This window comes from Denticeps clupeoides, unplaced genomic scaffold (genome assembly GCF_900700375.1).
Source record: "Denticeps clupeoides unplaced genomic scaffold, fDenClu1.1, whole genome shotgun sequence".
Classification (NCBI taxonomy): domain Eukaryota; kingdom Metazoa; phylum Chordata; class Actinopteri; order Clupeiformes; family Denticipitidae; genus Denticeps; species Denticeps clupeoides.
The window spans coordinates 131,853-157,123 of NW_021630121.1; the positions used below are offsets into that span (position 1 = coordinate 131,853).

A 25,271-nucleotide genomic window follows, 5' to 3' on the forward strand; every position below is an offset into this window, starting at 1 on the left:
TGAGTCGAGTCGCAGGCCGGGCCAACAGGGGGTCACAGCAGGAAAAAAAGTTTTTTTGAACTATTAAAAGATTGACCGTCACCCCCTGAAATCAGGCACAACAAAATACTGAAAGACCTCACTAGACAGTAAACTATCTTGCAACTGATGGGTCATGTCCCCGTGACCCTTGACCCCATCCTAGTGATAAATAAAACAGATTCGCATAAACATAAATTCTTGATCGGATCTGTACTATGATTATGTGGCCACTTTATTAGAGACGCGGCCACTGGGCCGAAACGAGGTGAACTTTGACCCGCAGGGTCTGTTTCGCTTTCTGTTACTGGGTGTGCGGGGGTCAACACGCTCTCGTGTAAAAACGAGGGCGTAAAAAAAAAAAAAAAAAAAAAAACAGCGCGTCTCGGCGGCGCGCTGCCATCTTTTACATTCATCACTCGCCTCCCTTCCCCCATTTTACAAGCCGCGTCCGCTGCGCCGAGAAATGGAGGCGCTGGGAGCCCAACACGACCACCAGGACCACCAGGACCACCATCATCAGCATCGGCGCTACTAACACCAGCTGCACCACCAGCACCAGCACCAGCAGCCGGAGCTGCGCCGCCGCCACCGCGGCCCTGCTGGGGCTTCTGCCCGTTTTTCCGGCCTTCGGGCGTGAGGCGTGTGTGGGACTGTGAGCGAGTGTGAGTGCGTGTGCACTGGGTCTCGGACCCGGAACGCGGCTCGCCGCGGACGACGTCGCAACTCCGCGCTGCCATTGCTGCCTCCCCGGCCGCCGCCGGCCGCGCACCGCGCAGTATCCCTGCGCACGGCGGGGAGGGGGGTGTGTTCGGCGTCGCCGCTCCGACCGCGGCCCGGCCGTCCGCGGACCCCGCCGTGACCCTGGCCGCCGACCCGGGAGCCCGCCGCGGGGCCCCCGGTGCGCGTCCGGCGGCTTTCCGGGCGCCCGGCGGCGGCCCCGCGGAGGGACTACTTGACGGCGGCGCGGCCGGAGCTGGGCGCTGCGCGTCCCGGAGCGGAGTGAATGGAGGCGCTGCGCTTCCTGCTCCACAAACGCACAGCTACCCGTCGTGCGCCCCGAACGCCGTCGCCTCCGCCGCCGCCGCCGCCGCGACCATGGCCTCCGACCGCGGCGAGCACGTCGCCGCGCAGCTGCGCTCCGGTGAGTAGACGGTGGCGGCGGCTGCGGCCGCCGGATCCTGTTTTTTTTTTCTGTTGTAGCCGCAGCAGCTAACGGCGTCTCCCCCACACGCAGAGCTCTACTTCCTAATCGCCCGCTTTCTGGAAGCGGGACCCTGTCATCACGCCGCCCAGGTGAGTGGCGCGGGGCTCGGGGTTCGGGGCGGGGGGGGACCGGGCGGCCCGTCGGTGGTAACCCCCGTTTCTGCTTCTCCCACAGACCCTGATCAGGGAGGTCCAGGAGAAGGAGGTGAGGAGCCGCCCCGGGACGGAACGCCGCCGTTATTTGCCCGGTTAATTTCATTACTGACGCCGCGCTGCTCTGCCTTCTCCCCGCAGCTGCTGCCCCGCAGGACGGACTGGACGGGCGCGGAGCACCGCGGCACCTACGACGGTCTGGTGAGGAGGCGACTCGACACACCGACGGGGAAAGTTTTTAGCGAAGCGGAATAAAAAATCGAATTTCCCGCATTTTTGAAAAGAAGTGTGTGTGTGTGTAGGTGTGTGTAGGTCTGTGTGTGTGTGCGCGTGTCCGGGTGTCCTCGGGACCCGGGCGGGTCGGGACCCAGGGGGCGTCGGTCCGGGGGACCCCGTGACCCGCGGGTCGGACTGTGCGGGTGAGACGGGTGTAGAAATGAAGCCGGAATAAGAAGCGACGTCACGCACGCGCGCTGCGGTGGAGGAGCGGGGGGCGGGGCGAGGCGAGGCGGGGCGGGGCGAACCTCCTCCTCCTTGGCGGCGGGATTTGACGGCTCTGGTCCCCCGGCGGGGCTGGTGTCGGGCTGAGGAAAGTTGACTGAGGAATTTATTTATAAAATGAAGTAATATGGAAATACACCCCCCCCCCCCACACACCCAATCACACACACTTACACCCCCCAACTCACACACACTTACACCCCCCAACTCACACACACTTATACACACCCCAACTCACACACACACACACACACACACCCCAAACTCACACACACACACACACACACTTGCACACCCACCGGCGTGTGTTGCGTAACTGAACGCGGACTGGCTGCAGCTGCTGGAGTTTGTGAAATCAACAGGACATGTAGTTTCATCCAGGAAATAAAGATTTAATATAGAGACGTTCACACACCTGTATACAGGGGTTCACAAGAAATAAGCATTTTATTTATACTAATACTGGTTGTAGTGTGGTGGCAGCAGTGATGATAGTAGACTGTATTATAGTAATAATATTATTAGTAATAATAAGAATTGACTCTAGTATGGTAGTAGTAGAAAGGATGGTAGGCTGTATTATAGTAATATTATTATTAGTAGTAATAATAATTGGCTGTAGTGTGGTGGTAGTAGAAATAATGGTAGGTTACATTATAGTAATATTATTAGTAGTAGTAATAATAGTTGGTTTATAGTATTGTGGCGATAGTAATAATAGCATGTTGTATTATGGTAATATTATTAGTTTTAATTATAATAATTGGCTGTGGTATGGTGGTAGTAGTGATAATAGTAGGGTGTATTTTAGTAATATTACTATTAGTAATAATAATAATAGTTGTTTATAGTATTGTGGTAATAGTAATAATACCATGTTGGATTATGGTAATATTATTATTTTTAATAATAATAATTGTCTGTGGTATGGTGGTAGTGGTGATAATAGTAGGGTGTATTTTAGTAATATTACTATTAGTAATAATAATAATAGTTGTTTATAGTATTGTGGTAATAGTAATAATACCATGTTGGATTATGGTAATATTATTATTAGTAGTAGTAGTAATAATTGGCTGTAGTATGGTGGTAGTAGAAAATGGTAGGCTATATTATAGAAATATTATTAGTAATAATAGTTGTTTATAGTATTGTGGTAATAGTAATAATAGCATGTTGGATTATGGTAATATTATTATTATTAGTAGTAGTAATAATTGGCTGTAGTATGGTGGTAGTAGAAAATGGTAGGCTATATTATAGAAATATTATTAGTAATAATAATTGGCTGTAGTATGGTAGTAGTAGTGATAATAGTAGGGTGTAATTTAGTAATAATATTAGTTTTAATAATAATAATTGGCTGTGGTATGGTGGTAGTAGTGATAATAGTAGGGTGGATTTTAGTAATATAACTATTAGTAATAATAATAGTTTTTTATAGTATTGTGGTAATAGTAAAAATAGCATGTTGTATTATTGTAATATTATTAATAATAATAATTGTAGTGTGTTAGTAGTGATAATAGTAGGTTGTAGTATAGTAAAAATAGTAGTAGTAATACTAGTTGTAGTGTAGTTTTAGTAATATGGTTTTATTCGTGTATTAATACAGGTACAGCATGAGTCGATTGGAATTATTGCATTACTATTGCTGTAGTGGAATAAAAACGTAATTAATATACATTTACATTTGCAGCATTTATCAGATGCCCTTATCCAGAGCGACTTACAATCAGTAGTTAATTAATATTAAGATCGACGTACACACAGCGGTGTGTGTGAGTGTGTGTGTGGAAGGTGACGTCGTACATCATTACAGTGACATTAAGCGTATCGTCGGCGGCTGGTGGGAGGAGCGCGACGCCTGGAATTCCTGCTGCGTTGTTGTTGTTGTTGTTCCCACGTGGTGGCCGTGGTGCCGTCTGATTGGCTGATGCGGGCCGGTGGGCGCAGGTCTCTGTGTGTGCTGATTGGTTGCTGGTTACGACGTCCCTTCTTTTTACATGTTTGCGTGGTGAATTGCTGTTGTCTGGTGTAATAATGAGTGTTTTAATTGCAAACACTTTGTGACGTGTGTGATATGCCCAGAAGTGATAACTGTGAGCTGCTGACGGTTAGTAATATATCTTTAATATACACTTACATATACATATCATAATATACACTTCGTGTTCCTTCTTACATCATAATATATCTTTAAACGCAGCGCGTGGAAAATGTGTTATTATTGTATTATTATTATTATTATAATTATTCTGTGCATTTCGTGTGGTGTGCGCGCCTCCTCAGGTGAAGCTCTACAGCCACGTGTCCCCAGACCACCTGCTGCGCGTGTGTGAGAGGGTGGGGCCTCTGCTGGAGAGGGAGGTGCCAGCGAGCGTCCCGGGCGTCCAGTCGCTGCTGGGAACCGGGCGCCAGTCGCTGCTGCGCACCAACAAGAGTGAGTTGTCCGCACAATGGTGACCTGCTCTTAGTAAGGACCGAGTACGTTAACGTGTAACTACTTTCCCGCGTTCCCGTGAACACTTGCAGGCTGCAAGCACGTGGTGTGGAAGGGATCTGCCCTCGCTGCTCTGCACTGTGGAAGGCCCCCGGAGCCGCCGGTCATTTACGGGAGTCCGCCCAGTATCGGTGAGTCTGATTGGCCGGCTGTTGAGTCCTGCGTCATAAATGTGTTCAGGAGTATCGGTGGGCGTGGCGATTTTAACACACCGTGGCCGTTATGGGGCAAATGATTGAATATTGTAAAGGCGAGTTATTTTACAATGATCACGCGACCTGTGTGTGTGTGTGTGTATATATATATTGTATGAATGTTATTTTGTTAATAAAATGTTTTTGCTAATAAAATGTTTTCAGCCCAGATGCACTCGAGCTGGCATGATCAGGAGAGGAAAAAAAAAATCATGAGTAACTACTCTATATTTCAAGATATAGAGATATTTCAAGACGGGGAGGATTCAGATATGAATCATTTCCAGTCGCAATTGATGATATTTGTAGAAAAGATTCAAATGTAGATTATCATAAAAAATGTGGCAATAATAAAAAAACAATATAGCGTATGAGCATCATCTAAATTGTGCACAGTCTGTAATTATTAAGTGTTCATACAGCGCTATATATATATATATATATATATATATATATATACACACACACACACACACACACACACACACACACACATACATGACCTGGGTTTTGATTCCCAGCCAGTGAACTCAACCTTTTAGGAATGGAAGTAGCCGAGCAGATAACACTCGCATACCAACCAGAAGACCACAAAGTCCCGGGTCCAAACCCCACTTACTACCATGGTGTCCCTGAGCAGGACACTGAACCCTGAGTGTCTCCAGGGGGGGACTGTCCCCGTCACTACTGACTGTAAGGCGCTCTGGATACGGGCGTCTGGTAAATGCGGTGACCTGGACTGGTGCTCGATGTTCCTTGTTTCCTATTTTGACTAGTCCAGCTTTACTCTACACTTAATTTTTTCTGGTGTGTGTGTGTGTGTGTGTGTGTGTGCGCGTGCGTGTGCAGCGGAGACGTTGTTCAGTCGGCGTCTGAATGGCTCGTATCGCCTGGGGCAGCTGGTGCCCACAGTGGTGTACCAGCACATGAAGATGCACAAGAGGATTCTGGGACACCTGTCCTCCGTCTACTGCGTCACCTTCGACCGGACCGGGCGTCGCATCTTCACAGTGAGTTGTACTTTTGAGCTGCTGTGTGTGTGTGAGAGTGAGAAATGATATTAATTATATTTCTGATGGTTCTGCATTGGGGTAGTGATGGAACATCATTTTTTTATATCTACTGTCCCTCCTGGGAGGCGACTGAAATCTGGACTGAACTATTTGTCAGCTTTTTGTTTAGTCATATTTTTACAAGCATTTAACAAAAAGAAAGAAATATTAATAGATTTAGCACTGAAAATGGTAATAATCTGACTGGTCTGTAGATGATCAATATTATCAATTTATTTGTTTCACACTGTAGCGGCTGGTAGAGGCGTGGCTTTACACATCCAAGGTTGTAAATTTGAATCGCCTCACGGACCTTTACATGACGTCTCCAGTCAAGAATTCGAATCCCGCCTCGGACCCTCTGTGGGCGGAGTTTACATGCCGTCCCCACTCGAGAGTTCTAATCCCGCCTTGGACCCTCTGTGGGCGGAGTTTACATGCCATCCACAGTCAAGAGTTCAAATCCCGCCTCGGACCCTCTGTGGGCGGAGTTTACATGCCGTCCCCAGCCGAGAGTTTGAATCCCATCTTGGACCCTCTGTGGGCGGAGTTTACATGCCGTCCACAGTCAATAGTTCGAATCCTGTCTCGGACCCTCTGTGGGTGGAGTCTACATGCCGTCCCCAGTCGAGAGTTCGAATCCTGCCTCTGACCCTCTGTGGGCGGAGTTTACATGCCGTCCCCAGTTGAGAGTTCAAATCCCGCCTCGGACCCTCTGTGGGCGGAGTTTACATGCCGTCCACAGTCAATAGTTCGAATCCTGTCTCGGACCCTCTGTGGGCGGAGTTTACATGCCGTCCCCAGTTGAGAGTTCGAATCCTGCCTCTGACCCTCTGTGGGCGGAGTTTACATGCCGTCCCCAGTCGAGAGTTCGAATCCCACCTTGGACCCTCTGTGGGCGGAGTTTACATGCTGTCCCCAGCCGAGAGTTCGAATCCCATCTTGGACCCTCTGTGGGCGGAGTTTACATGCCGTCCCCAGTTGAGAGTTCGAATCCCGTCTAGGATCCTCTGGGGGCGGAGTTTACATGCTCTTCCCATGTTGGTGTAGGTTTCCCCTGGGTTCTCCCATTTCTTCCATCTCTCTCCAAAAGCATGTACACTTCGTGGATTGACGACTTCAGATTGTTTGTAGGTGTGTGTGTGGTGTCCCAGGATGGACAGTGAGAGTGAGTGAGAGAGTGTTGGTTAAGCTGCTCCTTTACTGTTATTATTTGGTGTAAAAATGAGCATTGTGACCTTGGTTTAGTAAAAGTAAGAATGTTAAGTGTGACGTGTTGGAAACATATCAAGTTGATAACAATTAGCACCACCAAATAGATCTTCATCTGTTCAATACTATCAATAATCATTCAGGATTTATATTATTGCAGATTTATCTACTTCATCATTATCTGGAGGCATTTTAATGGAACTTGTTTTATATAATAGATTGTATTGTTCTAAAGAATGAAAACAAGGAAGAGAGCGAGAGACACACTATGTTACAGGAATTCTATATTTAATGATTCAGCGTATCGTGATTCATATTCAGTTCTGAACTCAGAAGTGTTAAGAGGAACAGCTGTGGATTATGTTCTTTGGAATGAGCGCAGTGCTGTGAGCTTTTATAGAGGATTCATAACAATAATGACTGCCTAAAGCTGGATCTTGTGTTGACCTTTGACCTTTCATGTCAGTCTAAATTAATTAATTTCTGCTGTGATATATGATCAAATTCTCTTTCATAATTTTCTAGTATTGTGGGTCTGTAATAAAGTGGCCCGTGATGCGTTTGAACATCTGAACATCTGTGTGCCTCTCAGGGCTCTGATGACTGCCTGGTGAAGATCTGGGCGACGGACGTCGGGCGTCTGCTGGCCACGCTGCGGGGCCACGCGGCCGAGATCTCCGACATGGCAGTCAGTTACGAGAACACGCTGCTGGCCGCCGGGAGCTGCGACAAGATGATCCGGGTGTGGTGCCTCCAGACGTGCACCCCGCTCGCCGTGCTGGAGGGACACGGCGCGTCCATCACATCGCTGCAGGTACGGACACGCGCGCCACCACAGCAACTATACACACACTCAAACAAACACACAATCATGATATCTACAGACCTGTGTGTGTGTGTGTGTGTGTGTGTGTAGTTTTCCCCTTTCTGCAGCGGCAGTAAGCGATTCCTCTCTTCCACCGGTGCTGACGGTTCCATCTGTTTCTGGCAGTGGGACTCTCGCACGCTTAAATTCGGGTGAGTCCTGGCTGATTATGGAGTGTGGTGTCCTGTAGTCCTATTCTTTTGCACTTGTTAAAGCATTAAGCTAATGCAGATCATCTGTATTAGCATTTATATGCATTTATGATGGATTTGAGTGTGTGTGTGTGTGTGTGTTTGCACCCATGCAGGCAGAGACCCAGTAAATTCACAGAGAGGCCCAGGCCTGGCGTTCAGATGATCTGCTCTTCGTTCAGCGCAGGTGACCAATGACGTTTACCCTTTGCATTGTGTATTGAACCCCTTACAGTAGAGTAGCAGGACTCTGATTGGCTGTTTGTTGTCAGGTGGGATGTTTCTGGCCACAGGAAGCACCGATCACATCATCCGGGTTTATTACTTCGGCTCTGGCCAACCAGAGAAGATTGCAGAGCTGGAATCCCACACGGTATGTGTGTGTACAAAAGAACTTATTCCTATTATTATTTTAATATTGTTGTTTTATGTGTTTCATCTGTCTTGTCTCCCTCTCTCAGGACAAAGTGGACAGCATTCAGTTCTCTAGTGGGGGGGACAGGTGAGGCCGATTACTGTACGTTACTGTACCGAAACAACGCTACTGTACCGGAATCGCCAACTAGTACTGATCAAAACACACCGATACAACGTTACTGTACTGGAATCGCCAACTCGTACTGATCCAAACACACCGATACGACGTTACTGTACCGGAATCGCCAACTTGTACTGATCAAAACACACCGATACAACGTTACTGTACCGGAATCGCCAACTCGTATTGATCCAAACACACCGATACAACGTTACTGTACCGGAATCGCCAACTAGTACTGATCAAAACACACCGATACAACGTTACTGTACCGGAATCGCCAACTCGTACTGATCCAAACACACCGATACAACGTTACTGTACCGGAATCGCCAACTAGTACTGATCAAAACACACCGATACAACGTTACTGTACCGGAATCGCCAACTCGTACTGATCCAAACACACCGATACAACGTTACTGTATCGGAATCGCCAACTAGTACTGATCAAAACACACCGATACAACGTTACTGTACCGGAATCTCCAACTAGTACTGATCAAAACACACCGATACAACGTTACTGTACCGGAATCGCCAACTAGTACTGATCAAAACACACCGATACAACGTTACTGTACTGGAATCGCCAACTCGTATTGATCCAAACACACCGATACAACGTTACTGTACCGGAATCGCCAACTCTTACTGATCCAAACAAACCGATACAATGCTACTGTACCGGAATCGCCAACTCTTACTGATCCAAACAAACCGATACAACGCTACTGTACCGGAATCGCCAACTAGTACTGATCAAAACACACCGATACAACGTTACTGTACCGGAATCGCCAACTAGTACTGATCAAAATACACCGATACAACGTTACTGTACCGGAATCGCCAACTCGTACTGATCAAAATACACCGATACAACGTTACTGTACCGGAATCGCCAACTCGTACTGATCCAAACACACCGATACAACGTTACTGTACCGGAATCGCCAACTCTTACTGATCCAAACAAACCGATACAACGTTACTGTACCGGAATCGCCAACTCTTACTGATCCAAACAAACCGATACAACGCTACTGTACCGGAATCGTGAACTCGTACTGATCCAAACACACCGATACAACGTTTCTGTACCGGAATCGCGAACTCGTACTGATCCAAACACACCGATACAACGTTACTGTACCGGAATCGCCAACTCTTACTGATCCAAACACACCGATACAACGTTACTGTACCGGAATCGCCAACTCGTACTGATACAAACACACCGATTCAACGTTACTGTACCGGAATCGCCAACTCGTACTGATCCAAACACACCGATACAACGTTACTGTACCGGAATCGCCAACTCGTACTGATCCAAACACACCGATACAACGTTACTGTACCGGAATCGCGAACTCGTACTGATCCAAACACAACGATACAACGTTACTGTACCGGAATCGGCAACTCGTACTGATACAAACACACCGATTCAACGTTACTGTACCGGAATCGGCAACTCGTACTGATCCAAACACACCGATACAACGTTACTGTACCGGAATCGGCAACTCGTACTGATACAAACACACCGATTCAATGTTACTGTACCGGAATCGCCAACTCGTACTGATCCAAACACACCGATACAACGTTACTGTACCGGAATCGGCAACTCGTACTGATACAAACACACCGATTCAACGTTACTGTACCGGAATCGGCAACTCGTACTGATCCAAACACACCGATACAACGTTACTGTACCGGAATCGGCAACTCGTACTGATCCAAACACACCGATACAACGTTACTGTACCGGAATCGCCAACTCGTACTGATCCAAACACACCGATACAACGTTACTGTACCGGAATCGCCAACTCGTACTGATCCAAACACACCGATACAACGTTACTGTACCGGAATCGCCAACTCGTACTGATCCAAACACACCGATACAACGTTACTGTACCGGAATCGCCAACTCGTACTGATCCAAACACACCGATACAACGTTACTGTACCGGAATCGGCAACTCATACTGATCCAAACACACCGATACAACGTTACTGTACCGGAATCGGCAACTCGTACTGATCCAAACACACCGATACAACGTTACTGTACCGGAATCGGCAACTCGTACTGATCCAAACACACCGATACAACGTTACTGTACCGGAATCGGCAACTCGTACTGATCCAAACACACCGATACAACGTTACTGTACCGGAATCGCCAACTCGTACTGATCCAAACACACCGATACAACGTTACTGTACCGGAATCGCGAACTCGTACTGATCCAAACACAACGATACAACGCTACTGTACCGGAATAGCGAACTCGTACTGATCCAAACACACCGATACAACGTTACTGTACCGGAATCGGCAACTCGTACTGATACAAACACACCGATTCAACGTTACTGTACCGGAATCGCCAACTCGTACTGATCCAAACACACCGATACAACGTTACTGTACCGGAATCGCCAACTCGTACTGATCCAAACACACCGATACAACGTTACTGTACCGGAATCGCGAACTCGTACTGATCCAAACACAACGATACAACGCTACTGTACCGGAATCGCGAACTCGTACTGATCCAAACACACCGATACAACGTTACTGTACCAGAATCGGCAACTCATACTGATACAAACACACCGATTCAACGTTACTGTACCGGAATCGCCAACTCGTACTGATACAAACACACCGATTCAACGTTACTGTACCGGAATCACTAACTGATACAAATGAACATCTTCAGTAGACCACAATGGGTGATATTTAAAATCTATTTCCCTTCTACACTGTTGACCTGATGATCAGACAGATGCAGATACTGGCAGATTCATGCGTAGCATTATGTGTGTGTGTTTTATGTGTGTGTGTGTGTGTGTGTGCTTTCAGGTTTGTCAGTGGCAGTAGAGATGGAACGGCTCGTATTTGGCAGCTACAGCAGCAGGAGTGGAAGAGTGTGTTACTGGACATGACGACCAAACTCCCTGGGTAACACACACACACACACACACACAGTGTGGGTGGTAGTAGCCTAGTGGGTAACACACTCGCCTATGAACCAGAAGACCCGGGTTCGAATCCCACTTACTACCATTGTGTCCCTGAGCAAGACACTTAACCCTAAGTTGCTCCAGGGGGACTGTCCCTGTGACTACTGATTGTAAGTCGCTCTGGATAAGGGCGTCTGATAAATGCTGTAAATGTAAATGTAAAAAAACAGAGGCTGCTTATCTGAATTTTTCTGCATAAAGCATGAGGCCATGTAGCTGCTTTCTGGTGTTTTACCCTTGTTCCTCTTGCTGCTTTAATTCAGGAAGTCCAACCCTCCACCACTGGAGGACAAAGTGACCAAGCTGAAGGTCACCATGGTGGCATGGGACAGACACGACAACATGGTCATCACGGCGGCCAACAACCTCACACTGAAAGTGTGGAACTCGTACACTGGCAGTCTGGTCCACGTGCTGATGGTCAGTTGAGGGCGACAAGTACAGAATTCAATAGTTTGTAGTTATAGCTGTAAATTATTACATTTTGGATTGTCTCTGTTTACAGTTGTACCGTTACTGGCTGTTCATTTCTGAATACGTTTTATTTTGTGTGTGTGTGTGTGTGCACACACGCAGGGACATGAAGATGAGGTGTTTGTGTTGGAGCCACACCCATTTGACTCCAGAGTGCTGTTCTCTGCTGGGCATGATGGGAATGCGATTGTTTGGGACCTAGCGAGGGGTGTGAAGATCCGCTCCTACTTCAACATGGTGAGTGTGCCCGAGAATCCAACTCAGACAGAGGGAATTGTGGGTAAAACTACAGCGTTTTGGCCTCAATTCTCCAGTTTGGACTGATCCATAGCATTTTATCGTCTGCAGTGTTCCTGTTCTGCACTACAAGTCTGGCTCTTGTTTAAATTCTGTGCTTGGCCCTAAGGGCAGCAGTTCAGACAAACCAACAAAATAAGTCTGTGTGTGTGTGTTTGTGTTCAGATCGAGGGTCAGGGTCATGGCGCGCTCTTCGACTGTAAATGCTCTCCAGACGGGCAGCACTTTGCCTGCACCGACTCCCACGGTCACCTGCTCATCTTTGGCTTCGGCTCCAGCAGCAAGTATGATAAGGTATGGGAGACTGACTGCTTTAAAATGCTTTGTTGTTCTATTCTGACGCGTTATTAGAGCTGTATTCCCAACCCGACCCGACAAGTACAGCTTTTTAAAAGCTCGACTTTCTTTGCGCACTACACTAAGAGAGTAAATGATCGGGTTTAAAACATAATCACCAGAGGCTGGCCCCTGATTAACCTCCTTAACATCCATTTTGCGCTTCTCTAGCGATAATTAAAATAACCAGACCAGAATTGCACATGAAATAATCCTTCATTTAGAACTTTTACTAGAAATCTACAACATGCAAAACACTTTCACCAATGCGAACTTACCGAACTTGCGGCCCGACCGTGACTAACATGATAAAAATTGATCTCATGCCGAGAGTCACAGCTCTACTTGGGACGGATATTTTACCATTAATGATGATAGTTGTAAAATATCCCGTTTCTCCACACGTTGTACTTGTGTGCGTGTGTTAGGTCTCTTACGGTCATTTAAAAACCTGGAAAAGTCATGGAGTTTGAAAAGAGAATTCGGGCCGTGAAATAAACTGGAAATGTCATTGAAATCTGATTGACACAAGAATGTTTTAAAACTAGCGCAGGTCTGTAGTATCTTTGCCAGCTTTGAACCACGTCATGTGATACGTCGCGTGTTGCTTCCATATATTCCTCCTTTTAAAAGTCATGTAAATTACAGCTGATGATCTACGCCGAACATGATGGGTCCATTTAAGTTCAGCTTTTCAGGGCTTTTATAAATATAGTTTAGGACTATTTTTTTTTTACATTTTATTTCTTCTAAAATTTGCACAAAACATTCAGAGAACGTATGGTTATGAAAACGTTCCTTATAGTCGTTGAAAATTCCTGGAAATTCTTGTGTAAGAACCCTGCTGTATATTCCTGTGTGTGTGTGTGTGTGTGTGTCAGATTGCGGATCAGATGTTTTTCCATACGGACTACCGGCCGCTGATCCGGGACGCTCATAACTACGTGCTGGACGAGCAGACGCAGCAGGCGCCGCACCTCATGCCCCCGCCCTTCCTGGTGGACGTGGACGGGAACCCCCACCCACCGCGGTACCAGCGGCTGGTGCCGGGCAGAGAGAGCTGCAGGGAGGAGCAGCTCATCCCGCAGATGGGTCTCACGTCGTCTGGTGAGAGATGCGCACACACACGCGTACTCACCAACACACACACACACACACGCGTGCGGTGTGGTATCTCCAAACGTGGTATCTTCAGGATTCCATTTACCCCCCCAGGTCTGAATCAGGTGGTCAGTCAGCAGGCGCCAGAGGGGTCCAGTCCACTGGACAGCATGATCCAGAGACTCCAGCAAGAGCAGGACCAGAGACTGGGTTCCGAGAGGACCAACAGAGGTACACACACACACACACACACACACACAGCAGGAGTGATCGTCATGTAAATCAACGCTGCAAACAAACAATGTCTTACACTTGCTTCTCTCTCTCCCTGTGTGTGTGTGCAGGTTCCGTCAGCTCCCCCACTGAAGGCTTGTCCCCCCCGAACGTGGGTCTGCGGCGCAGCGGTCAGATCGAAGGCGTTCGCCAGATGCACAGTAACGCCCCCCGCAGTCAGATGGCCACGGAGAGGGACCTGGTGGCCTGGAGCCGCAGAGTGCTGGTGCCCGAGCTGCCAGCAGGGATCGCCAGGTAACACACGCACACACACACACGCACCGACACACTCACATACACGCACGCTCACACACACACGCACTCACTCACATGCACGCACACACACGCACCGACACACTCACATGCACGCACACGCACGCTCACACACTCACACGCACCGACACACTCACATGCACGCACGCTCACACACACACTCACACGCACCGACACACTCACATGCACGCACACGCACCGACACTCACACGCACGCACACACACACCGACACACTCACATGCACGCACACGCACGCTCACACACTCACACGCACCGACACACTCACATGCACGCACGCTCACACACACACTCACACGCACCGACACACTCACATGCACGCACACGCACGCTCACACACACACACACGCACTCACACGCACGCACACACACTCACACACACGCACACTCACTCACACTCACACGCACTCACACACACTCACTCACACGCACACACACACACACACACATGCACCGACACACTCACATGCATGCACGCTCACACACACACACACTCACACGCACCGACACACTCACACACGCACTCTCACGCACACACTCACACACGCACACTCACACACTCACACACTCACTCACACGCACACACACACACATGCACCGACACACTCACATGCACGCACACGCACGCTCACACACGCACTCACTCACACGCACACACACTCACTCACGCACAAACAAAAAAACGCACACACACACTCTCACACACACAAACACACACACACTCACGCACACACACTCACTCACGCACACACAAAAAAACGCACACACACACTCTCACACACACAAACACACACACTCACGCACGCAAACACACACACGAGCGAACGGTGTAATAACGGAATTCACACGTTGATAAAGTCTTTTCTGCGTGTTTACAGTAAACAGGAGGTGTGGAGGACGGCTAAAGGAGAAGAAGAGATTAACATCTACAGATCAGAGAGGAGGAGACGCAGCTTACACAGCCAGTTCCACCGGGAGAACCGGGTAACACACACACACACACACACTCGTGTAGACACTGAATGTGTGAATACACACGCACAGTCAGCGGTAGATATTTCCGATTCTCATGCACGCAGTGTGTGTGTTTGTGTGTGTGTGTGGGTGTCCCACAGCAGCAGCATACTGTTGAAAGTGCAGCTGACGAGGGCCGTCGTTACCAGGGCAACCAGCACAACTACCAGACACGCGCCGCGGTCGAGGAGAACAGCCGACAGAGTGAAGCCAATGAGGAGGAGCCCAGCACGTCAGAGGTAAACACACACATCACAGCTACAACCCCTCACACACACACACACACACACACACGCTAGAGCGCAGAACGAGAAATCCGTGTGTCCGTCTGTCCGTCAGGGCGAGGGAGAAACTCTTCCCCCCAGTGGAGACACGTCGGATGAGGAGGTGGGGGACGAACAGCAGGAACCGTGGCCTGATGACCACAGCAGCTCCAGGTCTGTGTGTGTCTGTGCGTGTCTGTTGCTGACTGGTCCTCTGCTGCGGTTAGAGGACGGAATGGACACTGACGTCCCGGGTATGTGTGCATGCAGCGATTACTCCAGCGATTACTCAGACTGGACGGCAGACGCTGGCATCAACCTGGAGCCCCCGAAGGCCAAAACGAGCCGACCGAGGAAGAAGAACGCCAGCAGCTCTGAGGAGGACGGCGAGAAGAAGAAGGACAAGGATGGGAAGAGAGACAGGAAGAAGGAAAAGACGGAGAAAGATGGAGCGCTGCCGAAAAAGAAGAAACCAAAGGAGGACCGGATGAAGGTGTGTGTGTGTGTGTGTCTCCATGAAAACATGCGTCATGGGATGCACTAGCTGATGGATGATGCATTCTGGGATTCCCAGTCCCGCCTCCTCCCCTCCTGTCCAGTAAAATTCTGATTTGAGTGACGAGTGTCTGAAATGATCGGGGGTGAAGACTTTTGATTGTGTGTGTGTGTGCGCGCAGAGGTTGCCAGCACTTCGAGATCAGGGCCTGACTCTGGAGGAGTGGCTTCCTTCTGATTGGATAACAGATACCACACCCCGCAGATGCCCCTTCACCCCCCAGATGGGAGATGAGGTAAAAACAACACACACACACACAGAAATGCAGGCTTGTAAAGTACAACCCATTTACATGGTTCTCTGTGTGTCAGGTATACTACTTCAGACAAGGCCATGAGGCGTATGTGGAAATGGCCAAAACCAATCGGATCTTCAGCATCAACCCTAAAAAACAGCCGTGGCACAAGATGGAGCTGCGTGTAAGAACCCGCGCGTGTCTCTTGTCGGTTACAATAATGCGGTGTGTATCAGTGCAGACCTTCGTTACTTATTTATCTGAGAGGAAACCACGCCCCCTGGTGGGGGAAGAGTTGTGATTGGCTCTGAAGTCCTGCTGCTCCCAGGTCCCTTCATCTGGTGCACTTCACTAGTCAGTTTTGTCATCTGGATGGATGCATTATGGGTGAAACACTCAAGTCTGCGCTGGGGATGCTAGTTGTGTAGTGTTAACGTTGTGGGGCAGTGGTGGCCTAGCAGGCAAGGATACGGGTTCGAGTCCCGACCCGCCAAGATGGCACTGAGGTCCCGTCCCCACACACGGCCAGTCATGGTGCCCGCTGCTCACCAAGGGTGACGGTTAAATACAGAGGACACGCTTCACCGTGTCACCGTGTGCTGCGCTGCTGTGCATCACCATGACAATCATGTCACTGAGCGTGTGTGTGTGTTTGTCTTAGGAGCAGGAGCTGATGAAGATTGTAGGGTTGAAGTATGAGGTGGGGCCGCCCTCCCTCTGCTGTCTAAAACTGGCCTTCCTGGACCCCGACACGGGAAAACTGACGGGGGGCTCCTTCTCCATGAAGTGAGTTCTAGATTTTACACACACACATACACACACACACACAACCATTTAACACTGAACACACAAGCAGTCGATGGCAAAAACTCTGACATCTAAAAATGTCTGAAAAAATACAAAATGTTTAAATATATTGTACTGTACTGTTATCCACATCCACATGTTTATAATATTATCAAGCAAAGTTAGATTACAATAATGTTTTTGCATCAGTATTTGCTGTTTTTTTTTCCCTTTGGCCAAGATAATTGTCACACATCCTATTCATGATGACTTGTCTCGGTGACGTTCCTCTCGGTGTCCCTCCAGGTACCACGACATGCCGGATGTCATCGACTTCCTGGTTCTGCGGCAGCAGTTTGACGACGCACGTCGTTGGCCGTGGAGGATAGGTGTGTGTGTGTGTGTGTGTGTGTGTGTGTGTTTGTAAGTAGGGATGCTTGCTAGTTTCCTGTATGTTGGTGAGGAGGAACTAATTTCCCACCCAGACATTTTTGCTTCTGTGTAATTATTTCTGAACTTTAATGGTGTTTTGTAAACAATTTTTTAAAAAGGGGAGGAGCCTGTAGGCATGATTGACAGCTGCTCTAAAAGAGAACTTGTAGGATTCAGTACAGTTTTCTCTCCGCAGCATTCAATTCTTATAAGTGTGTGTTTGGCACAGGGTGGAATTAGCCTAGCGAGTAACACACTCGCCTTTGAACCTGTGGACACTGTGTCCCTGAGTGTCTCCAGGGGGGGACTGTCCCTGAAACTACTGACTGTAAGTCGCTCTAGATAAGGACGTCTGGTAAACGCTGGAAATGTGTGTGTGTGTTTCAGGTGATCGGTTCCGCTCTGTGATTGATGATGCTTGGTGGTTCGGGACGATCGAGAGTCAGGAGCCGTTTCAGACGCAGTATCCAGACAGCCTGTTCCAGTGTTACAACGTCTGGTCAGTTACACACACACAGGAAACAGTAAAAACTTTATCAGTGGTGGATGGAGTGTGTGTGTGTGTTTGTGTGTGTGTGTGTGTGTGTACAGGTATTTGGCAGTGAGGTTACTGTGTCTTACATCAGCTTAATAATGCGCTGTCTGCTCTGTGTGTGTGTAGCTGGGATAATGGTGACACAGAGAAAATGAGCCCCTGGGACATGGAGGAGATTCCCAATGACGGTATGACTCACCCACGGACACATGCACATGCACAGACACACACACACACACACACACACATACACGCGCACACACAGAAACCCACAGGCACACACACAGGCACCCACAGGCACCCACACGCACGCACACACACATACACTCACACACACACGCACACAGACACGCACACACACAGACACCCACAGGCACCCACACACACACAGGCACCCACACGCATGCACACACACACACACACACACACACACACACAGACACGCACACACGCAGACACCCACAGGCACCCACACACACACAGGCACCCACACGCACGCACACACACATACACTCACACACACACACACACATACACGCGCACACACAGACACCCACAGGCACCCACACACACACAGGCACCCACACGCATGCACACACACACACACACACACACACACAGACACGCACACACGCAGACACCCACAGGCACCCACACACACACAGGCACCCACACGCACGCACACACACATACACTCACACACACACGCACACATACACGCGCACACACAGACACCCACAGGCACCCACACACACACAGGCACCCACACGCACACACACACACACAGACACCCACAGGCACCCACACACACACAGGCACCCACACGCACGCACACACACAGGCACCCCCACACACACACACAGATGAAATATCACCTATATAGTTGTACAGAAAACAAAACCAAATGCAAACACACGTCTGAACTGTTTGCTGTTAAAATGTATGAGTTTTTTGAGCACTTTAAAACCTGTGTGTGTGTGTGTGTGCGTGTGTGTGTATATATGTGTGTCTCCTCTCTCCTGCAGCAGTATTTCCTGATGAACTGGGTCAGAGTGTCCCCCTGACGGAGGAGGAGCATCGCTGTCTTCTTTACGCCCCTCTGGAGGGCGAGTGGGGCTCCAGCTTGCGCGACGCTGAGTGTGAGCGCGTCATCGCCGCCATCGACCAGCTCTCCACGTTGGGTACGCCGCCACGCCCCACTGGTTTATGTCTGCTAACTCAGATTCTGGGGCGGGTTGTAAATGTGTGTGTGTGTGTGTGTGTGTTTCAGACGTGGCTGTACCGTTTGCTGTCCCAGTGGACCTGCAGGCCTACCCCACATACTGCACTGTGGTGGCATACGTCACCGACTTGAGCACCATCAGGAGCCGTCTGGAGAACCGCTTCTACAGGTACACACACACACACACTCGGATGTGAACAGTCACATTAAACTTTGAGAAGAAGCTTGACTGGTGAAGTTTCTGGTCACTCTTTTTGCTGGGTACGGAATGCAGAATACTTGGTTCTATATGAATTTGTGGGTCCATGCTGGATTCACGCAGTTAACGGGTGTGTGTGTGAACAGGAGAATGTCCTCGTTGATGTGGGAGGTCCGCTACATCGAACACAACGCTCAGACGTTTAACGAGCCGGGCGCGTTCATCGTCAAAACCGCCAAGTTCGTGTCAGACCTGATGCTGCAGTTTATTAAGTGAGTCAGTCCGGCTGGAGGTTGTGTTAATGTTGTGTTAAACACACACTCTCTGACTGGTGATTGGAGGGGCTATTCCTGATTGGTCTCTCTCTCTCTCTCTGTCCCCACAGAGACCAGAGCTGCACTGACATCATGCAGCTGTACCACAGAATGAAGAAAGAAGCCTTCTCAGATAGCAGCAGTGTATGTAACACACTCACTCACTTACACACGCGAACACACACACACTCAGCTTTTGCCTTCATGGCGGCTTTGTTCACTATTGTCATCATGAAAAGCCGCCTGATGAGATGCTCATTAACATGAGTGAATGATAAGAACGTGGCGGGGGGGCTGTTTTTGTGTAAATGCAGGAGGAGGAGGAGGAAGATGCTAACGTACCTGGTACCTCCACACGCAATAGGAAGGTAGGACACACACACACACACACACAGTTGTCTGATCTGGGGACGTTGCAACGATGCAGACAACCTGACTGTTATGTCTCTTTTTGATGACATCACAGCTACAGAAGGTACAGCAGCCCATGCTGAGGAATTTGAGGAGTAAGCCCCTGTCACGTGACCCTGAGGCCTGGAGGGGGTCCTGCAGGGACCTGCTGGAGCTGATCTTCCAGTGTGAGGACTCCGAGCCCTTCAGACAGCCAGTGGACCTGCAGGAGTATTCGGTAACACACACACACACACACACACTGTCTCATGTTCTTCGAGGGTCTTACTATGTACTGGGTTCGTGGGGGAGGACTCGTCCACATTAATGAAATGAATAAATACACAAATATATATACACTCACCGGCCACTTTATTAGGCACACCTTGCCACTACTGGGTTGGACCCCCTTTTGCCTTCAGAACTGCCTTAATAGTTCATGGCATAGATTCAACAAGGTACTGGAAACGTTCCTCAGAGATGTTGGTCCATATTGACACGATAGCATCACACAGTTGCTGCACATCTATGATGCAAATCTCCAGTTCCGCCACATCGTAAATGTGCTCTATTGTATTGAGATCTGGTGACTGTGGAGGCCATTTGAGTGCAATGAACTCAGTCATGTTTAATAAACCAGTCTGAGATGATTCTAACTTTATGACATGGAGCATTATCCTGCTGGAAGTAGCCATCAGAAGATGGGTTCACTGTGGTCATTAAGGGATGGACATGGGCAGCAGCAACACTCAGGTAGGCTGTGGCGTTGCAAATTCTGACCCTACCATCCGAATGTCATCAGACCAGGCGACATTTTTCCAGTCTTCTGTTGTCAAATTTCGGTGAGCCTGCGCGAATTGTAGCCTCAGTTTCCTGGTCTTAGCTGAGTGGAGTGGCACCCGCTGTGGTCTTCTGCATCTGGTAGTAGCTGGTAGTAGCCTAGTGAGTAACACACTCGCCTATGAACCAGAAGACTCAGGTTCAAACCCCCACTTACTACCATTGTGTCCCTGAGCAAGACACTTAACCCTAAGTTGCTCCAGGGGGGGGACTGTCCCTGTAAATGTGGATAAGGGCGTCTGGTAAATGCCGTAAATGTAAATGCATCTGTAGCCCTTCTGAAATACTCAGACCAGCCCGTCTGGCACCAACAACCATGCCACTCTCCCTGTAGGGGTGGAGTTTCCCTTAAATCACCTTTCTTCTCCATTCTGAAGCCACCATGCGATTGGCTGATCAGTACTTTGTGTCATTGAGCAGTTGGACAGGTGTGCCTAATAAAGTGGCCGGTGAGTGTACTTAAGGCTCACTGGGATGCTCATGTCATGGTCACCACCAGAGGGCGCTGCTTGGTTGTGAATAAGTTCATGTTTTGTTAATTTGATTCTCTTATAGAATGTTAATCATTTTGTCGTGTGTTGCGGGCTGTGTCTCACTGTTGATCTCCATCCTTCAGGACTACCTGAACATCGTGGACATACCCATGGACTTTGGGACGGTCCGGAACAAACTGCTGGCTGATGAGTACCAGTCTCCCATGGAGCTCTGCAAAGACGTGCGGCTCATCTTCAGCAACTCCAAAGCGTACACGCCCAGCAAGAAGTCCAGGGTGCGAGAGCAACACACACACAAATACACTATTTGATCCTTCAGCAGTACTCAGGGGATGCTCAGAGGAACTCGTTTATGGGTCTCCTCTCTCTCAGATGTTCCTGTCTGAATCAACAGAGTGTTTGTGACTCCTCTGTTTCTGGCTGCATTGATGATGGTGGTGTTATTATTAAAGCCGCTGTCTCCGCCCTCCAGATCTACAGCATGAGTCTCCGCCTCTCCGCACTGTTTGAGGAGCACGTCAACACCATCGTCACCGACTTCAAGTCAGTGCAGCACCTGAAGTCGGACTCCTTGACCCACCGGCGCCTGCACAGCGAGCGGCTGACCCGGCAGGCGATGAAGAGGAGGAGGAGGAGGCGGAGCTCCTCACCAGCCAGTAGCAACGCCTCCAGGTAGATGAGTGTCCCTGATTGGCTATAGATTTCAGGATATAATTGAATAAATAAAATCTGCAGCTTTGTCTGGAAGGTGAAAATTATCCAGCTGAATTTGGAAAATATTTTATAAGGGAATGAAATGCTACGCATCCAGTACGAGGTCCTGATAATAAAAAAAGTCTCTTCACTCCGCTGCAGCCCAGAAAGGAAGAGACGCGTGTCAACAAGGGTCCCGCCCCGTGTAGAGTCTGTGGCCCCGCCCCCCCAGCCACCCACCCAAACACGGCCTGCGTCCCTCAGGCAGAACCTGCCGCTTATCAACGGGAAGGCGGAGCCTGCGACCGCGGTGCGCACTCGGAGTTCGGCGCGCTTCGGGGGGAACACCAACCCCCCCACGCACACTCCATCCGCCAACACGCCGCCATCCCCGCCCCCCGCGCCCGCCCTGCCCGAGTCGTCAACCAGAATCCTCCGAGCACACAGCGCCGGGGCCACACCCAGCACGTCCACAGAGACGGCGCAGGTTCCCATAACACCCAGCGGCGAGGGCAGGGCTCACGAGAGAACGAGACGGAAACTCCGGACTCCTGTCCGACTCAACCCAGGTGATTAATCGGTCACAACGTCATGGGGAAAAATGTCAGCGGTCGTAAGATAACAACCAATCGTCTTCTTCCTGTCTCCCTGCCAGGTCCTGTGGATTATAGCCCCGCCCCACAGAGCAGCCTCCACCTGAATGGGCACAGCAGTCATGTGACACTTGGCATTGGCCGAAGGGGGAGGAGACCCAAATCGGAGGTGGGACTTGTAAAGCCTGTGGAGGTGGAGGAGTCCCCACCTGTGCCACGCCCACCAGGAAAGAAACGAGGCAGGAAGAGTAAAAAAGAGTTGGAGGAGCTGAGGCGAAACTCCACCCCCGACAGGGAACTTGACCAATCAACTGGTGATGAGGGCGGGGCTTCCTCAGCACAGGACAACAGCTTATCGGATTCCGGGGCCGGACTTCCAGAGCGGCCCCGGAGGGGAAGACCCCGATTGGTCCGAACGCCGGAGCAGGCACCTCCTACCGTTAAGGAGGAGTCGTTCAATCCCAAAGCAGCTTTGAGGCGGAGCAGCCGACGAAGCAACGAGACTGCCTCCTCCTCAGTTCACACTCGGCCTACGGCGGACGATGAAGTAGGACTGGAGGAGGCGGAGTCTGGGATCGATGGCAGATCCAAAGGGCCAATGAGGACGCGGAACCAGGGCCGAAGGACGGCGTTCTACAACGAAGAAGACTCGGAGGAGGAGCAGAGACAGCTGCTGTTTGAAGACGCCTCCATCACCTTCGGCACCTCCAGCAAGGGCCGGGTACGCAAACTGACCGAAAAGGCCAAAGCCAACCTCATTGGCTGGTAACAGTGGATACTGTGGTTGCCATGGCTACCTGTCAGACTCCACCCCTGTCATTTCCTGAACTGTCCCAAGATACAATGGGGCAAAGCCATTCCTGCTGCTATGAGACTTTTCTTGGTTTCTGTGAGTGTGTGTGAGTGTGTGTGTGTGTGGTTCTATTGAGACCAGCCCTCCCTTCCTTAAACAAAACACGCACACCCCACTAAAGCTGTACTGCCAAGAGCCCCTCACACCCCAGCCACACACACACACACACACACACACACACCTCCAGTCAGGGACGGCTTCTTCTGCACTTCAGCAGGACACACGAGGTGAGACGTCCCCTTCGTCAGATGGTGGAGCCCCGAAGATTAGAGGCGACTTTCTGGTTGCAGGCGTGAACGTTTGCACTGTGGGTGTGTGTGTGTATGTGTGTGTGTGTTTCATGCATACAGTACCACGTTGCACTTCATGAGGTGTGTTTTTTTTGTTTTGTTTTAATGTCCTTCCATGGAGTCTCTTTGGAAGCACCTTACTTTTATCATGTATTGAGAGACCGGTGTGTGTGTTCTGATTGTGCCTTGGTACTCTTTCTGAGTGTGTGTGTGTGTGTCTTGGTGTCTTGGTACTGGGTCCTGGTCCCCATGGGTCAGTAGTCGCATGAACTGTCTGTGACCTGGACGCCCAGTCAGTCTCCAAGTCTCGTTTTTTAGCTGCCAAACGGACGTCTGTGTCGTTCAGTCTTGAATGTTTCAGAGGAGAGAGAGAGAGAAGAACTCGAACTTCTGAGGGTTTTGGTCAACCAAAGCCTGTGTGTGTGTGTGTGTGTGTGTGTGTGTGGCACTGACTCCTAACTGTGTATCAGTGACGTTCTGTGTCCACGTGGTCCAGAAGGGTGTGTTTTACATGACTGACACCTGTATAATATCTGACCTTTGACCTTTCTACATAGAGCAGTGCATAGGATGTGAAGCACCCATAACCTTACCTATGGTGTCCACAGGTCAAAGAGGAAAGGTCAGAAAGGGTATGGGAGGGTGGGGTGGGGTGGGCTGCATGCGGCGTTTCCCAGAATCCTCTCTGTGTGAGGTTTGGGAGGGGCCACCTGTTCTCCGCTGATTTCCATTGCAGAGGTCGGACGCGAGAACTTTCTATGTTAGTTTGTATACTTTTATATAAAAAAAGAAGAAAGAGTAAATGACCACATATGCATAGAATGTACGTGTAGGGAGTTCTGCTGTCATATTTAGTTCATACAGATATTTTAAAGAAATAAAACTGTTGTGTTTACAGCAGCACGCTCACATTATTTAACTTTCATTTACACCCACACGACCGTCCATCAACCTTGACCCCACCTGACCTCTCACCTGTTCCCATGAATTCATATGAATTCATCATGTGTAGAAAAGTAAACACGCTGCGACCTTCACAAAAAACAGCCACAGAAGGATTTTTTTTATAGTCCAAACAATTGTGCAGATAAAATATTAGCATTATTGTGAACAGTATGAGCGAAAAACCACAAGTTGGGGAACGCTCTCTCTCTCTCTCTCTCTCTCTCTCTCTCATATATATATATATATATATATATATATATATATATATATATATATATATATATATATCACACACACTCACACACACACATACATATACATATATATACACACACACACACAACTCGGTTCCTTTT

General features: G+C 49.2%; 1 protein-coding gene across 5 annotated transcripts; it reads left to right on the forward strand.

The window, feature by feature from the left end:
* The first annotated feature begins 394 nt into the window (after positions 1-394).
* On the forward strand, positions 395-24,598 carry phip (PHIP subunit of CUL4-Ring ligase complex). Of its 5 annotated transcripts, none has more exons than XM_028969358.1 (39): positions 396-1,162; positions 1,256-1,314; positions 1,400-1,429; positions 1,519-1,578; positions 4,171-4,321; positions 4,414-4,512; positions 5,425-5,585; positions 7,432-7,653; positions 7,756-7,856; positions 8,012-8,082; positions 8,168-8,268; positions 8,357-8,397; positions 11,328-11,426; positions 11,752-11,908; positions 12,065-12,199; positions 12,425-12,553; positions 13,477-13,702; positions 13,811-13,927; positions 14,041-14,224; positions 15,140-15,245; positions 15,377-15,514; positions 15,615-15,712; positions 15,809-16,031; positions 16,216-16,329; positions 16,406-16,513; positions 16,991-17,115; positions 17,422-17,504; positions 17,935-18,046; positions 18,209-18,270; positions 19,108-19,263; positions 19,353-19,473; positions 19,650-19,775; positions 19,889-19,961; positions 20,132-20,185; positions 20,284-20,445; positions 21,664-21,816; positions 22,014-22,213; positions 22,397-22,803; positions 22,890-24,598. In XM_028969358.1, exons 1-39 carry the CDS (start codon positions 1,117-1,119, stop codon positions 23,594-23,596), a joined length of 5,517 nt encoding a protein of 1,838 aa, XP_028825191.1. In that variant the 5' UTR covers positions 396-1,116; the 3' UTR covers positions 23,597-24,598. The 5 variants fall into 5 exon arrangements, with proteins under 5 accessions (XP_028825188.1, XP_028825190.1, XP_028825191.1 ...); XM_028969359.1 differs by having other exon boundaries at positions 1,117-1,162; positions 15,380-15,514; XM_028969355.1 differs by having other exon boundaries at positions 395-1,162; positions 13,477-13,927.
* Positions 24,599-25,271: the final 673 nt, after the last annotated feature.

What these genes read in the sequence shown, in the direction of transcription:
- phip (XM_028969355.1), top strand. Translation starts at nt 1,117, where the DNA reads ATGGCCTCCGACCGCGGCGAGCACGTCGCCGCGCAGCTGCGCTCCG. An exon ending in AGGAGCCCAGCACGTCAGAG is followed by an intron (nt 15,515 to 15,614) that starts GTAAACACACAC and finishes TCTGTCCGTCAG; the next exon opens with GGCGAGGGAGAAACTCTTCC. An exon ending in TCCTGTCCGACTCAACCCAG is followed by an intron (nt 22,804 to 22,889) that starts GTGATTAATCGG and finishes TCTCCCTGCCAG; the next exon opens with GTCCTGTGGATTATAGCCCC.